The sequence below is a fragment of the Equus przewalskii genome, chromosome 30, assembly GCF_037783145.1.
Source record: "Equus przewalskii isolate Varuska chromosome 30, EquPr2, whole genome shotgun sequence".
NCBI lineage: Eukaryota > Metazoa > Chordata > Mammalia > Perissodactyla > Equidae > Equus > Equus przewalskii.
The window spans coordinates 9,167,340-9,183,978 of record NC_091860.1 but is presented as its reverse complement, the minus strand read 5'-3'; the positions used below and the strand labels follow the sequence as shown (position 1 = coordinate 9,183,978).

Here is a 16,639-nt window from a genome sequence, read left to right as displayed (position 1 = left end):
TCTGAAAGCTGGGCAAGGACTTTGCTCATTGTATGTTTCCGTTTTTGTTTATTGGTTTCTCCACCTCTGTATTCCTAGCACCTCGAACAAGTGCTCAGCATATGCGTGAATTCATACTGAGTAAGTTTCAGGGCACATTCCTGCTTAAATTTGCAAAAGCAATAGCAACTTTGAAAGTTTCCTCTTAGTGGCCTTCTCCAGTTGCTGAAATTGACTGGTTGCCCATGGCTTTGTCCTCAGCTTGTTGTGAAGGTGCACATGAATGATAACAGCACGAAGTCACTGATGGTGGATGAGCGGCAGTTGGCTCGAGACATTCTAGACAACCTTTTTGAGAAAACCCATTGTGACTGCAACATAGACTGGTGTCTTTATGAAATATACCCAGAACTGCAAATCGGTAAGTCCCATCCCCAGCAATAGGCTGTACTTCGAAAACCTGTGGATTTGCTTTATTATGTGTTTTGGTCTATTATTAGGAAGAGTTTGGCTCAAGTCTATCAAGACTTCCCATACATCATTTCCCTCTGTCAGATTCAGTGTTTGCCTCTTCATTTCTTTGCGGGGAACAGGGTCAGATGGTTGCAGGTGGCCAGACCTTGGGGGGTGTAAGCATTGTTATTGCCACTTCTCTAGTGGTTCCCTAAGGGAAAGAAAGTGACAGGATGATGCTTCCTACTGCACGTTTAGTAATCTGAGCAGATTGTGGAAGGGCCTGGGTATCTGTCAGCTAATATCTGTTTAGAATTTAGTTCTTTAAACTCTAGTGTAACTCTGCCTCACATCAATGTTCATTTCCCTGTCCTTCCTCCCCACTCGCCTAATGTCTGACACTTTGTCTAGCTGAAGAGGCTCAGTCCCAAAGAGCAGAGGACAGTTGGTAGAAATTTATGGAATAAAAAAACAAGAGAAAAAGCAACTGAAGATGTACTCTGTTATATCTCCTTCTTAATACCTCTCACAGTACAGTTGTCTCCCAGGAGAGCTTGCTGGAATACAGAATTGCCTGTTTTAGAAGCTTTCGGTGGAAATTTTTTCTAAAGGAAATGATCTACAATGAAATAACCTCCTGAAGTTTTCTTCAACTCTCTGAGTCAAATAGAGAAATGAAAGCTTTCCTTTCTGTTTAGGTTTAGTTCCGATATTCATATGTTGTTTTTAGCTTTTTAGAGTCTACTCATCACAGTTCTCACGATTTCATTCCAAGTTGTTTAACCAACCATTGCTTAGTTATTCTCCTTACAGGTAGTATGTTTATGCCCAGGGACTATTTGAAGTCAAAAATGCTAATAAAAGGGCTGGCCTCATGGCGTAGTGGTTAAGTTCAGTGGGCTCTGCTTCAGCGGCCAGGGTTCCTGGGTTCAGATCCCAGGTGCAGACCTACACCACTTGTCAGCCGTGCTTTTGCAGCAACCCACATACAAAATAGAGGAAGATTGGCACAGATGTTAGCTCAGGGCAAATCTTCAGCAAAAAAACAAAAAAAAAAAGCCAATAAGATAAAAGGGCAATGGCTGATCGCTATCACTATGTTGTAGGTTCATCTGCCATATTTTTTTATGGAAAATAGGTTGAAGACCTGACACTGAAGAATCAACATAATAGGAATGTTATAATGTGACATCATATAAGAATTAGGGATTTCTAGAAACCGATGAGAAGTATGAAGCATGGTTTTTGACTCAATACTAGCCTATTTCTCTTTTGGAAACCCTGATATCTTGGTTCTGAAAGAATGCTTTTTTCTTGTTTCATCAGAAAGGTTTTTTGAAGACCATGAAAATGTTGTTGAAGTCTTATCAGACTGGACAAGAGACACAGAAAATAAAGTGGTATTTTTGGAGAAAGAGGAAAAATATGCTGTATTTAAAAACCCCCAGGTAAGATAACTTTTATATTGTTAAGCCATGTAAAGCGTGGATGATTGTCTTAATAAGTCACTTCGGTACTAACCACATTATTTATTATCTCACAGAATATCACAAATGTATTCCTTTCGAATAAACACAAACTCAACTCTTAGGCCATGTGTAAACTAAGGGCCCCTTGAAGGATTCAGAAAGAAAAGGATCTATGTTGTTTCTTTTGATTCAGCATCCAAAACATATCTATCTATTGAAATAATCCAGTCCTTATTTCTGTTTGGCTACATTAAGCCAATATACCTTGATGCACTGTGAGTCCCTAACGCTTCATATTTTAAATACGCTCTTTTCTTTGCTGTTCACATTGGGTGCTTAATGATTCTGGGACAACTGAAAGGAGTGCCTGGAAAATGTGCAATTTATTGTGATTTACTTTTACTGACAGTTGACATAATAAAAGGCATTGCTGTCCGTATTTGAAAAAGCTTCCTTCAAGTCATGTGTACAAGGATGGCACTGAAGGGTAGACTTTTTCCCACTGTGGCCTCCAGCCAACTGTAATTGTGTGAGGGTCATTACATCGTTTTAGGAGAGTCACAGAATGTTAGACACGGATGAGATCCTTGGGGACATCCAGACACCTTTATATTATACAGGTAAAAAAAGCCAAAACCCTTATCACTAGAGGCAGAGTTAGAAGGATACCCTAGAGCAGCTCCTCACGACAAAATGCTCTCTCCCCTGTACTGTGCTTTTCTCTAGAGTTCTCTAGGTTGTATGGTGGCAGACTGATAACAAAGCAATTAAATGCTATTGTTTGTGACAAATACCAAGCAACAAAAGTACAGTTTTGAAATATAACTTCGTTCAATATCATGCTTTAATGCCTATATTTGTTAGGGTACCATCTAAGCTGCTGTAACAAAGAGACCCCTTAAATCAGTGGCTCAAACCAGCTAGATGCTTGTTTCTTTCTCACATACCAATCCAGACTAAGGTCTGCAGGTCTGGTAGGCTCTGCCATCCTCCACACGTGACTTCCATCTCTGGATCCAAGGCAGCTTTTCCACTTGGTGATTTTCCAGTCCTAAGGAAGGGAGGAAAGAGCCAGGGCAGTGCACAGCCAGACTCCTTAAGGAAAGACCTGGAAATGGCACTGTTGCTTCTGCTTTCATCCCATTGGCCAGAACTCAGTCACATAGTGGTTTTGAGCTGCAAGAGAATCTGAGAAATGCAATCTCTAGCTGAACAACCTTAGGCACAGGTAAAATGGGGTAGTTATATTCCGAGTCAGCACTTTGTACAGCTCCTTCACAAGGCAGCTTTCACACTGAGTCTATAAAAATGGTGCCCGGGAATTGTACAACATGGCTATACTATTATATAACTAAGAGGAGGAAGAGAAGAGTGCGTATTAGTGGATATCTGCAGTTTGCCACCATATCTAATGAATTAGTGCACAAAACATAACTGTACACTCTATGGATTTTCACAAAGTGAACATACCCATTTAACTACCTCTTGCATCAAGATATAGAGCATTAGCAGTCCTCCAGCAGACTCCCTCATGCCCCTTTCCAGCCATTAACTGCATTACAATTCTGACTTCTATCGCCTTTTCTTCTTTTTGAATTTTATGTAAAATGGAATCATATCACAGGACTCTTTTGTGTTTAGCCTTTTTTTTTCACCCAACTTTCATTCATGTTGTTACATACAGCAGTAGTTTATTCTTTTTCACTTCAGCTTAGTATACCATTGTGCCACTATACCAAAATATGTTTATCCGTCATACTATTGATGGACGTTTGATTTGTTCCTAGTTTGGGGCTTCAACAAGTAATGCTGTTGGGAACGTTCTCATACATATCTTTCGTTGAACATATGTAGACTTTTTTCTTGCATAGATACCTACAAGTGCAGTTATTGGATCACAGGGTATCCATAGACAGTCATGCATCACTTAATGACTGGGATACGTCCTGGGTGATGCATTGTTAGGTGATTTTGTCGTGCGAACATCACAGAGTGTCCTTACACAGACCTAGATAGTATAGCCTACTGCACACCTAGGCTCTATGGTACTAACCTTCTGATACCACCGTCAAATATGCAGTCCGTCATTGACCGAAACATCATCACGTGGCACATGACTGTATTTAGCTGTAGGGGATACTGCCAAGCAGTTTTCCGAAGTGATGCTATGATTTGCCCTCCCATTAGTGTTGTATGAGAATTCCTGTTGCTCCAGATCCTCGCCAGCCCTTGATGTTGTCATTTTTTTTAAGTTTAGCTATTCTGTGTAGGTGTGTAGCAGTATCTCCCGTGGTTTTACATGCAGCTTTCCCTGTTGCCAATGATTTGAGTACCTTCTCAAATGTTTATTATCCATTTGAATATCCATTTTTGTTAAGTGTCGGTTCAATTCCTCTGCCCCATCCTCAGCTTCTCACCTCAGGCCAAGAATCAACAAGTGCCCTGCAGGGAAAGGTGGCTCTCAGAATGTCTGGACTCCTCTTGGTGGTTCCTTTCTCTCTTGGATTTTGGCCCCTTGAGTCTTGGCTTCCTCTGCAGCTCTCCAAAGCCTTCACACAGATTTTTTTTTAAATCTAGCTTTTCTAGCTGTTTTTGTGGTGCTTTGATCTAACTGTAAGCTACTCTATCATAGAGGGAAGCTACTCTATCTAGATAATAATATGTTCTTAAAAACCAAGCAAGTGGATTCTCCTAATCTACAATCACATTTAAAGACCAAAATTGAAGTGGAAGCATTTTTGAAGTTGCCAATTTTAAGTATTTCCATTTTCTCAGTGTTTGCTGGAATAATCCGTTGTCTGATCAGTGCTCTGCATGGATCGTGGCTTCAGCATGCTGACCTTAGGGTCAGGGTAGTGGACTGTGACCATTTGCTTGTGGAAGTCATGGCTCCTGAAGTACCCACTGTCCCTTTGTAAAAGCTGACACCCTTTGACACTTTTTAACATAAACTTTGATTTTTTTTATGCTGAGTTTACAGCAAAAGAAGAAAAAACCCTAGAGAAGAGTATTTCCAGAGGAAGTTTCTTATGTAAACACAACCTGGAAATTCTTTTGTTTAATTGCCTTAGAGTTTCTCCTCAAACAACGTCTTGAGTGGTTAACTCAAAAATCCAAATACGTTTTATGTTTCGTTTGGGTTGTTAATTCTTTTTGAAATGTAATTGCCAACGTTTCCTTGTAGTGATAAATCCCAGAATAGAGCAGTGCATCGCTGGTTCCTGCTTCCATGCCCCACTCAGCGCTATGTCTGTGAGCCCACAGGCCTGATCTTCCTGGCCAGCGGGAATATGGGACTGCCTGGGAGCTGTTGGAAGAGTTAGTTAGAAACTGACTGTGGATGAAGAATCAGAAATCAAAAAGGAAGAGACTGAGACTCTGAACAATTTATTTAGTAGGGTCTCCATAAAAGGTTTCAGCATATTGAATGTCTTTCCAATGCTGGCTTGTATGAGAAGGCTTTAGAGGAATTCACTCCAAGAGACATTTTCTTGACTTTAGCAAACATTTACGGAGCACCTGTTACGTGCGTAACCTTGTGCTATCTATGGAGGATACAAAGATTAAGAAAATCCTTGCCCTCAAGCAGTTTATAATCTAGCTGGAAAAAAAGTCATGTGAAAATCATTAAGGCATAATTTCCAGGTTTAGGATGAGAATGGTGTAGAACAGAGATTATGGCATGATACTGTCTTAAGATTAAGTACCAAAGCATAAAATGCTATTGACAGAAGAGGCTTAGTGATGGTGTATGCTGAGAATTTTAGCTTTTCAACTACTACATTAGCTTATAATGTCCAAGATCAGGAAAATGTCAGTTTAGTAGAGCAGTGAAACCATGAACTGAGCAATCAATAAACCCCTGAGCCCTAACCCAAAGAAAAATAATATCTACCACATAGATGCATGGAGGGTGGGGCTGAGGGCAAACCACAGACTTCGCCTGTTGACAGACACCAACTAGAACAATCTTGCCCTGATTTAGGATGAGTGAAGAAGAAAAACGAACATGGTGTTTATGACAAATGCCGTGGGACTTGATGGGAAATAGCATCTGAAAGACTTTACAAACAGCATATCTATAAAATCAACGAACTGCAGGCTTTAGAACAAAATTGTAGGAAGTTGTTATCTTGGGTGGAAGGCAGTAAGATATGGTCCAAATAAACCAGGAGTAGAAAAAGCAACAAAATAAGAGTAAAAGAAAAGAGGATGTGAGGGAAAAGAGGGAAGTGAGAAATCAGAATCAGACCTGGAAAGTGCTGTGATGGGGTAGGTAGCAGCTGCTGTGGGGGTGCATGGGAACAGGAGAGTTCACTCAGAGAAATTTATGTCCCAGCGCTCACCTGAAAAACTCATGGGTGATAGCCAGGTGAAGGGCAGGGTACAAGTGAGCATCCTTGGCAGCAGGTGTGTGCAAAGATTAAGAAAAAAAATGGAAGTGGGAGATCATGGGAAATCGTTGTAGGGCTGGACCATGGAGAGGTGGGGTGGGGACAGGAGGTGACAGCACCTTAGGATAAATTGGTGGAAAAGAAATTGATCAAAATAGACATTGCAAATGTTAACTAGACTTATTGTGGTGATCATTTTGCAAAATATACAAATATTGAATCCTTATGGCATATACCTGAAACTAATATAATGTTCTATGTCAATTATACCTCAATAAAAAAATATCATATTGGTTAAAATAAAAACAGGTTAGTAGGGCCAGCCCCAGTGGCTTAGTGGTTAAGTTCAGTGCACTCTGCTTTGGCAACCCAGATTTGGTTCCCCGGGCAGGACCTACCCGGCTCTGTTAGGGGCCGTGCTGTGCAGGTGGCTCACGTACTAAAAAATAGAGGAAGGTTGGCACAGATGTTAGCTTAGGGTGAATCTTCCTCAGCAAAAGTAAAACAAAAATACCAGGCCAGTAACGAATGTTTCCAGTCACCAGTTCATGCAGTCATAATTGTACCAGATTCATCTAAAATGCATTTTCAGGCAGTTTTACTCAGTTTCCAACATTCTGTTATTTTAAAAAATCCTGCATAGAGCACCAATGCCTGCTTTCCTTATTTAACTATATTGTATATTTCTTTTCTGTGAAAATGCCACTGTTTCATTCAACTTTGCCATCACAATTGCAGCTGTCGCACAGAGTGTGCCCTCCTCTTTGTGAGTGGAGAAGCTGAAGTTCAGGCTTCGTTCTTGCAGAAAAATGACTTATGGAACTAGAGATGATGAGTGAAAGTGAAATACCACCTGCAAAAGGTTATGACAGATGGAGGATTCTGAAGCCAACGATAGTAATCAAGGGTAGTGCTCATTGTATTCAGCCTACAGCCTGTGTTTATTCCCACCCTCTCAGGGCCTGTCAAAGCTGGTAGAGACCTGACGCTGGTTAGGACTCACGGTTCCTGGAATGGGTCCTTGTCTTCCTGGCTGGTGGCAGTGCAACGACCAGTGGCATCAGGCTGTCCGTTTACACCCACTTCACTCTGCAGTACCTCACCACAAACCTGAAGCTTTAGGAGTAGACGCCAAACAAGCAAAATTAGCTAAGAATGAAATAGAGATAAAAAAGCAAAAACTTGAAAAATTTTGACAAATGTCCCAAAAGGCTTAAAGATGCGTAAGAAACTAAGTCGGTATACTTAGTGTGTCAGAATCACTAAGACCTGAAAAATATGCGGCAGGGGAAATTTTAACCCGTTTGTTGTTTCTGCTATAATTTTATTCCTGATTAAATTGTTTTTAATGAAGTCATATGGTCCTAGCAAGACTTCGTTTAGACTGGAGAGAGGCAGGAACAAGATGACCATGGCTTTGTGAACAATGTAAAAGACATTGGACTGTGTCCTGAGCCCTGCAGGGAGCTGCGGGAGGGTTTTGGGAGGAGCAAGGGTCCCTGTGGCTGCACAGTGGAGAATGGATTTGGTGGGAGCTGCCGTGTGATGGAGAAGTGGTTACAGTAGTCCAGAAAAGAGATGATGATGGACTGGAAGTGTTGGGAGAGATTTCGGAGGTAGAATTTTGCATACTATGGTGGTCAGTTGGATGCTGGTATAACCGGGAGGCAAAGAAGGAGACAGAGCTGACACTCTGGTTTCAGGCTAGGAATTGGATAGATTCTGACGCCCTTCACTGAGGTAGGAAGCACGAGAAGAGAACTAGTTTGGGAGAGGAACATGATGAGCTAGATTTTAAGCGTGCTGACTTTCTCCCTCTCCTTCAAAAAGAATCTCACTTCATCCTCCATAAATTTAGCATGAAATTTACGCATTTTACTTAAATATTTTCTATCAGATGGGCAATATTTTTTTTTATTGAGTTAATGATAGGTTACAATCTTGTGTGATTTCAGTTGTACATTAATGTTTGTCATTCGTGTTGTAAGTGCACCATTTCACCCTTTGTGCCCACCCCCCACCCCACCTTTCCCCTTGTAGCCACTAATCTGTTCTCTTTGTCCACATTTTTTAATTCCTCATATGAGTGGAGTCATACAGAGATTATCCTTCTCTAACTGGCTTATTTCTCTTAACATAATTCCCTCAAGGTCTATCCATGTTGTTGCAAATGGAATGATTTTGTTCTGTTTTGCAGCTGAGTAGTATTCCATTGTATATATGTACCACAACTTCTTTATCCATTCATCTGTTGATGGGCACTTAGGTTGCTTCCATGTCTTGGCTATTGTAAATAATGCTGCAATGAACATTGGGGTACATAGGACTTTTGGAATTGCTGACTTCAAGCTCTTTGGATAGATACCCAGTAGTGGAATGGCTGGATCGTATGGTAGTTCTATTTTTAATTTTTTGAGGAATCTCCATACTGTTTTCCATAGTGGCTGCACCAGTTTGCATTCCCTCCAGCAGTGTATGAGGGTTCCTTTTTCTCCACAACCTCTCCAACATTTGTTACTATTAGTTTTAGATATTTTTGTCATTCTAATGGGTGTAAGGTGATATCTTAGTGTAGTTTTGATTTGCATTTCCCTAATGATCAGTGATGATGAGCATCTTTTCATGTGCCTATTAGTCATCCGTATATCTTGTTTGGAGAAATGTCTGTTCATGTCTCCAGCCCATTTTTTGATCGGGTTGTTTGATTTTTTGTGGTTGAGTTGTGAGAGTTCCTTATATATTATGGATATTAAGCCTTTGTCAGATATATGACTTGCAATTATTTTTTCCCAGTTAGTGGGTTGTTTTTTTGTTTCAATCCTGTTTTCATTTGCCTTGAAGAAGCTCTTTAGTCTGATGAAGTCCCATTTGTTTATTCTTTCCATTGTTTCCCTTCTCTGAGAAGACATGGTGTCCGAAAAGGTCCTTTTAATACTGATGTCAAAGAGTGTACTGCCTACGTTTTCTTCTAGAAGCCTTATGGTTTCAGGTCTCACCTTTAGGTCTTTGATCCATTTTGAGTTTATTTTGGTGAATGGTGAAAAAGAATGGTCAATTTTCATTCTTTTACATGTGGCTTTCCAGTTTTCCCAGCACCATTTGTTGAAAAGACTTTCTTTTCTCCATTGTATGCACTCAGCTCCTTTGTCGAAGATAAGCTGGCCATAGATGTGTGGTTTTATTTCTGGGCTTTCAATTCTGTTCCGTAGATGGGCAATATTTTTATTTATAAGAGTCATTGGAGACATACTCCCAAATTTTCCCTTGGGTTGTTTTCTTTTTCTCTTGAGATGGTGGGGATCTCTCCATTGCTGAGATTCCCATCTAACCTGGTCTCAGACTCCAAGGCATTTACAAAGGGACAAGATTTGACTGGATTATTGTCACTGTCCCCATTATTCCCCAAAACTTTCCTTGTGTTAAGAGACTTTCATCTGTGATTGCAAAGTGAAACTTCCAGAGATAAGGATAGTGACAGGAGCTTATATTAAATATTATTGGTTCCCAGTTCTTAAGGTATCAAACCTAAGAACTTATTTTCATGGAAGTTTTTAACAAAAGTTACTTGTTATTAAAGGCAGCGGAAATAAACATAAACTGATGATCGAGGGAAATTCCTAGAAGCTGTTTACTTAATACCTACTCTATGCTACATAGATGCCTTGCATATATTATCTTTAATCTTTACAACTGTGAGGGTTAAGAAGGATATATTACTATTCCTCCTTTACAGATGAGAATACTGAGATCAAAGATAGAAAGGAGGCCTTTTTTGATCTTCAGACTGTCATTCAGGACGTTGATGAGGTGTCTCCATACATTGATTGTTCTGTTCAGAGCTGTCTAGACTATAGAAACCTGGAATGAAATTGGTAGACAATGACTGTGAAGTCCTCAGATAAGATAAATTGAATACAGCTATCAGGACAATACCACAAATGGAATCAGTTGCCTCTGAAGTTACTAAAGTGGCTCAGTTTCTCACAAAGATAAAAGAATGATTCCAAGAGGCCTAGATCAAAATAAGCCCAAATTTATTATTCTACTCTCTGTCCCAGGCCTCCATTCCTAGAGAACCGTATGCTAAGTCACATTGTTTCAAATGGTAGGTGACATCCTCTGTGCCCTTGGGAAACTGGTGCATATCCTCCTAGGTCTGCAGGTGTAGATCCCTAGAGGGCCTGAGAGTTGAGATTCTGTCTTTCTCCTTGGAATCTGCATTCATGACTTCAAGGTCAGTCTGTTCTAGGCTTGCTACCGTTTGATGGATTAGCATTTGAATCTTGACTGAGAAAGAGCTTATCTGGCTCAGAGCATCAGTTCTTCTGGAAAATTACTAAACTATGCAAAACTATGTAAAATTTCATGCTTAAAATCCCAATACTGAAGTCTTTAATACTTAGTAGGATTATCTCTGGGGATGGTTCTCGGGAGGAGGCAGTAAACTGGATGCAAAGAGAGGCTTTGAGCTCAAATATCAAAAGCAGCAGTCAGTGAAGATTTGGGGACGTCAGTCGTGTGCTTATGCAGGCACAATGCAAGGCTCCACTGATGACTGGAAAAGCAATGTCGCTCACCTGGGCCTGGCGTGCTTTCTGACAAGACTTAAATTCAGTTCCTGCATTTGTACAGTGGTGACACTGCTGCACTTCCCACCTCCCAGGTCAAATCAGCACGAAAAACACTTGCCACATTGGGAAGTTATGTGTAAAAGTGAAGTGGTTTGATCCCACCTCAAGTTCAGCAGTCATCTATGATAAAGTGTTAAAAGATAAACTGAGGCATATTAGAAATTTTAAGAGTTTATTTGAGCAAAAATCAATTTATATGGGGCAACACCAAACCGGAAGCGGTCAGGAGTGCTCCTCTGGCAGGAGCGAGGAGAGGGGCTTTTACAGAGAAAGTGCGGAAGCACAGAAAGGAAATTCTCTGATTGGCTATAGTTTAAAGCCGAGTTGTTGTGTGTTGTTGGTTGTCCTTAGGTTTTGACTTCTTAACCTTGAGTCATTTCCATTCTTAGGTTTTGGTTTGCTTACATAGGCCGCCACAGCATTAGAGCCGCCTCAGTCTAGTGGCCTCCTTGTTTAATCAATTTAACAAAAGTTTATCTATAATAAGTTTATGGAGAAAAATCATGTTCTGCAAATTTGTAGACCAAAAGACACTTAATTAGGAAGGAATTCCACCAGGATGACTGGTCTGTACTTTGGGAAGTAACAACAGATCACCCATGTTAAAACAAGGAAAAACAGGGTAATGAATTATCCTAGTGGTTGCTCTTATGCCCTATTCCATTTGAGAGTGACTTATTGTCTCTTCAGGACAGTCATTGCTTTAGCTTCACTCCCAAGAAGCAGCAACTACATATGAGCCTAACTATTGAAAGCTGGTGAGGATCCAAGACTATCAGTGGTTCTTCAGAGCTGTTGCTGAAGTCTGAGTGCACACACTCAGCCATAAACTGTGTAGGGGAGGAAGATGTGTTCCTCTACTCTCTAGGTTCTTCCGGCTGGTCTAAGAACTAAACTGACATGAGACAGAATAACAGGAGACAATCGAACAAATTTAATAACATGTATACATGGGAGAAACCCAGGAAAACGGAGTAACTCACCAAAATGGCTGAAGCCACCACCTTAAATACCATTTTCAGCTAAAGACAAAAGAGGATGTTGGGGGTAGTGATTTGGGACTTCAAAGGGGAGGAAGCCAATTCACATGGTGGTGAAAAAGCAAATGTTTGGTAAACAAATGTTTGCCATACCTTGCAGAGACAATGGGACATGGGGAGGACTTTGATTAGATGGGCCTTGCTAGGTTCCTCCCTGTCTGCCACACCTGATTCATATTATATTATAGTTGTCTATGGTTATAGCTCCTTCCTGGAACAGAGCTTCTATCTTAAATTCTTTAAGGCAGTTGGGGGGAGGTCAAAATTTCTTCCTGAGTCTTTTATTCTTAAAAATAATCAAGCCAAAGAGACACATTTTAGGGTGGCAAATTCTGATCCCCCACAACTGTGTTGGGGATCGCTTGGTCGTGAGAACAGAAATTGCTTTAACTAGAATTTTTTCAGTGTGTTTATTCAAAGGATGAAGAGGCATCTCATGGAGTGAAAGATAGGAAGCATGATCAGGCCTCCCAGGGGTTGGTGCTGGGAATGGAATGTTGTGGGGACCACAGTCCGGAGTGTCTTGGCCCCAGCCCTCCCTCAGGCCTCTGTTTCCCTCTGTCACTCTGTCCTTCAACAAGCTGTGTCCTTCCTCTCTCTCTCAGTAGACTCCCTTACTCTGCTCACTCTTCTCTTCCCACATAGCCGCTTATGGCCAGCCTCCAATGGTAACTGCCTCTATGAATGGATATTAGACATTTGTGCTTGCACACCCCCTAGAAGAACTTTGAAAACCTATGCATCACCTCATACATTTGTATGTTGACATCCAAAATTTTTCAACACAAGTTTAAATAGATGCAAATAATGCAATGTCCAGCATATTATAAATTTTGACATTTTAAAAAGTTATCCAGTGGAATCTAAATGCAGTGCCATGGAAATTTGATTCACACCAGCATCCGTTTAAGAAACACATGATTAAGCTTTTCTTAAAGTAGACTTTATTTTTAGAGCAGTTTTAGATTCATTGTAAAATTGAGCAGGAAGTAAAGACTTCCCACATACTCCTACCCCTGCACATGCACAGCCTCCACCACTATCAACATCCCACACCACAGTGGCATATTTCTTACAATCCATGAACCTGCATTGATACATTATCACCCAAGTCCATGGTTTACATTAGGGTTCACTCTTCGTGCTGTACAATAAGCTTTTTGAACATTTGGGAAATTTTACATTGTTCTTTTTTTCTCCCCCTCCTTGAACTATTCCCATTCTATTTTCTCCACAAAGATTTATTCTATTCTAATATATTTTTATGCTTGAAAGTCTTTCATTGATCTCCCTCTCATACTTCTATTCAACAAGTTATGTTTATAAATTGATACATAAATTTTTACTTCCTGTTGTCATAAGGCACTTAAGTGTTAAAAAATTGCACAGTTGATTTAAAGACTATAAACCATTTTTTAAAACATTACAAATTATAAATATTGATAAGCATAAAAAGTAAAAGTTGGGGGGGGACATCTCTTAATGTGATAAAGAGATGGAGCCTTTTTTCTCCCCTGATTAGTTCCGGGTTAAAGGGATGAATGTTCACATTCCTGTCTTTCATTTTGAGAGATGTTAAGTACTTTTTGTAGATACAGTCATGCGTTGCTGAACGACAGGGATACATTCTGAGAAATGTGTCGTTAGGCGATTTCATCATGTGAACATCATAGAGTATACTTACGCAAACCTAGGTGGTGTAGCCTAATACACACCTAGGCTATATGGTTCTAATCTTATGGGACCACCATCGTGTATGCAGTCTGTCATCGACCAAAACCTCGTTATGCAGTGCATGACTGTGTAAGTACTGAGAAACCTTGTTCACATAAATTAGTAGATGGCAATGGAAGAGCTTTGTGAGAACAGTGCCATTAAATTCTTTGAACTCCTTCCAAGTTACCTGTCGCTGAGGGATTCATGATGGTTCTCTTGATCTATCAGCTGACAAGATGATTAGGTACCTCCCATTGTGTTGAAAGCAAAGAATTAGAAACTACTTGACTTCCAAAGAGATTTATTTAGAGTGGTGAGTCTTTTTCTTTCTCAACACCATTGTTTCAAGTTGTGCCTTTGTGTAGAGCCTGCAAGCTTTACACACCAGACCAGTGAGATGCTGTGTGGCTGTGAGGTGGGCCTTTCCTATGTGAAGTGAGAAAGGGGCCCTCCACTCTCAGGCAGATCCATTTCAGAAAAGCATACACGCAGACGGTGAGGATGTAGAAACTGATGCCCACATACCCTTGCAGAGGCTTCACATACACACTTCAAGAGGAACAGCTTAAAGACCCCTGGCTTTGAAAGTGGCTCAGGTTCCTTGCAGTTAACTGTCCTCTGCTTCTGAAGCTATCACAACTATTGTGAAATAATGATTTATGTCATTTTCATCGTTAATAGTTGGTAAGCTCAGTGAGGGGGGTGCTATTGAACTTCCTGTCAATCAGTAAAGACTCTCGGCAAGTAATAGCCAGTGAGGTATGTATTGTAACAAGGATAGACCAGGTAGCTCTGGGAGCTGACAGCGGGAGGGTGTCTGTCAGTCCTGGGGATCGGGGACAGCCTCCCTGAGGAAGTGATGTTTCTGATGTTCGCAAAGGGAATTGAGACAAGGGAGAGGCAGGAGGAGAGACATCACGCCACAGTCCAGGATTATCAAGGCTCAGAATCCAGGTCGCGTGACAAGTTCAAGGAGTAGAAAAGGCCCAATGAGGCCGCCATGGAGAGCGCTGTGGGAACAGCAGTGGGCAGGGCCAGATGTGGAGGACCTGCCACGCTGTGCCAAGGGTTTTGAGTTATAGCTTCATAAAGTGGAGTTTTCTTCTCAAATTTGCCTTTTAAAAAAACGCCTGTCTCTCGAAAGCCGTATCATGGCCTGGCTCTATTGCTCTTTAGCTGTGGGCCCCTGAGCAAATTATTTAACTTCACCAACTCTCTATTTTCTTGTCTGTAAAATGGAGGTAATTTATTTTTAAAGTGTGTTGTAAGAATTAAAGGCCATCAGCCACGCAAAACGTCTGGTGTAGGGTAAGCACTTAGTAATAATTACTATTGTTATTATAATTATAATTATTTTTGTTTGCCTCTGTGTGGAGAATAGCCTGGAGAAGGGAAGCAATGAGGCAGGATGGGAGGATGTTAGCAACTCTCCGGGAAGGCGTCAGCGGTCTTCTTGGACCAGGGTGCTCACTAGTGGGACATGTGGGGCCATGCCAGACTCTGCTGGAACAGTGGTGTTGTATAGTCTCTGAAGTTTTAGGCAGGGAGTCAAAGAAGTGTGAATAGGAGTCTATCCTCAGGCTATCTGAAGTGGATAGGACAAATTAAAGGGGTAAGGATTTAAATCCCTTAATCCCTACATTCCCCATAATGCCGGGCATTTGCTCAAGAATCAAACGTTTCTTGAGCACCTACACTGTGCTGGAATAAAGCCAGCCAAGGAGATTGTAGACAAGATGCAGGGCCAGGAGCTGTCTGCTAGAAGTAATGAGCGGAGGGAGCAGATGCATCTAGGAGATAGTGTGAAATTAAAAGCAATAACCAGCATTCCGTAGGAAGTGAGGTCCTGCAGAGGACAGATGCAGTGACATGGGGATATTCTGCAAGGCTGGGTGCCTGGGGGCATGGGGACAGACAGCCAGTGGAGTGCAGCCAGGGTACTGTCGGCTGAGGAGGGGTGTTCACTCCTGTGTCCTAAACACCAAGACAGAGTTGTCAGAGATGGGGCTCTGTTACAGCCCAGGGCCCAGGGTGTAGACTTAAAGGATGTAGGCTGATGGGCAGGAAGATCTAGGAAGAGGAAGGGGAGACATCACATTCTACCCATTAACCGTTCTGGCTGCTCTGTAGTTGAGAGAGCTTCCCAAGGCTTCAAATAGCCTAGAAAATTAAGCACTTTCTCAAGGAGAGAGTCTAAAGAAATTCTTCTATATTTCTATTTTGCGTTTCAATGAGGCCTGAAGACTAGAAGAGAATAAAAGGATTGGGGGTGGGGGCAATGTGGAATCCCCTCAGGGAATGGAGGACAGGCCTGTGGGCAGGCACACCCCCAACATTCATGGGACATGGGGCAAGAGTACAACTGAAGGCGCATATACCATGTATCTATATATTTAAAGTTCTAACTCAAGTTAATAAGCAGTTAAATGACATGTGTTTTATCCTCCTACTTTAATGCCTCTATAATGACCTAAAAGTTTCGATTTAGTGTTCTTTGATTTCTGTGCAAAAAGGTGGGATCATGGAGCTGCCCATGACCTGCCCCCAAACTGCCCCCTCCACCCATCCCATCCATCCTGCACCATGGGGGCCTGGCATGCATGCATGTGGCCACTCCAGCCCAGACAACAAACTCCATGCAACCCGTCACTCCCCTGCAAACAGCTGCCCCTTGTCCACTCCCTCTGACGTAGGATGCCTACACTAGCAGTGCCATCTACCCTCAAGAGGATGGATGCAGGGCAGTCTCAGGACCATTTAGGCAGGAAATTCCAAGGCCCTGGGTTGGTGGAGGGTGGACTGGAATGTGAGGGTCATTGGCCCCAGATAGGCACATCCCTGTGGCCCGACAGATTCATCATCCTGTGAGTAAGGGAGTGGCTGGGTGATGGTCAGAGCAGGGACTCTTTCAATTGTGGGGTCAGGGCGAGGATCTCTCTTGCCCAGGAGGTCCTGCC

General features: G+C 41.7%; 1 protein-coding gene across 3 annotated transcripts in view; it reads left to right on the top strand.

Moving 5' to 3' along the window:
• Positions 1-16,639, top strand: part of APBB1IP (amyloid beta precursor protein binding family B member 1 interacting protein) — a 101,947-nt gene that overhangs the window by 51,482 nt on the left and 33,826 nt on the right. For all 3 annotated transcript variants that reach the window (XM_070600896.1, XM_070600895.1, XM_070600897.1), the window contains 2 exons: positions 241-400; positions 1,759-1,880. In XM_070600896.1, the coding sequence (XP_070456997.1) occupies positions 241-400; positions 1,759-1,880 (282 nt within the window). The remainder of the gene's footprint in view (positions 1-240; positions 401-1,758; positions 1,881-16,639) is intronic.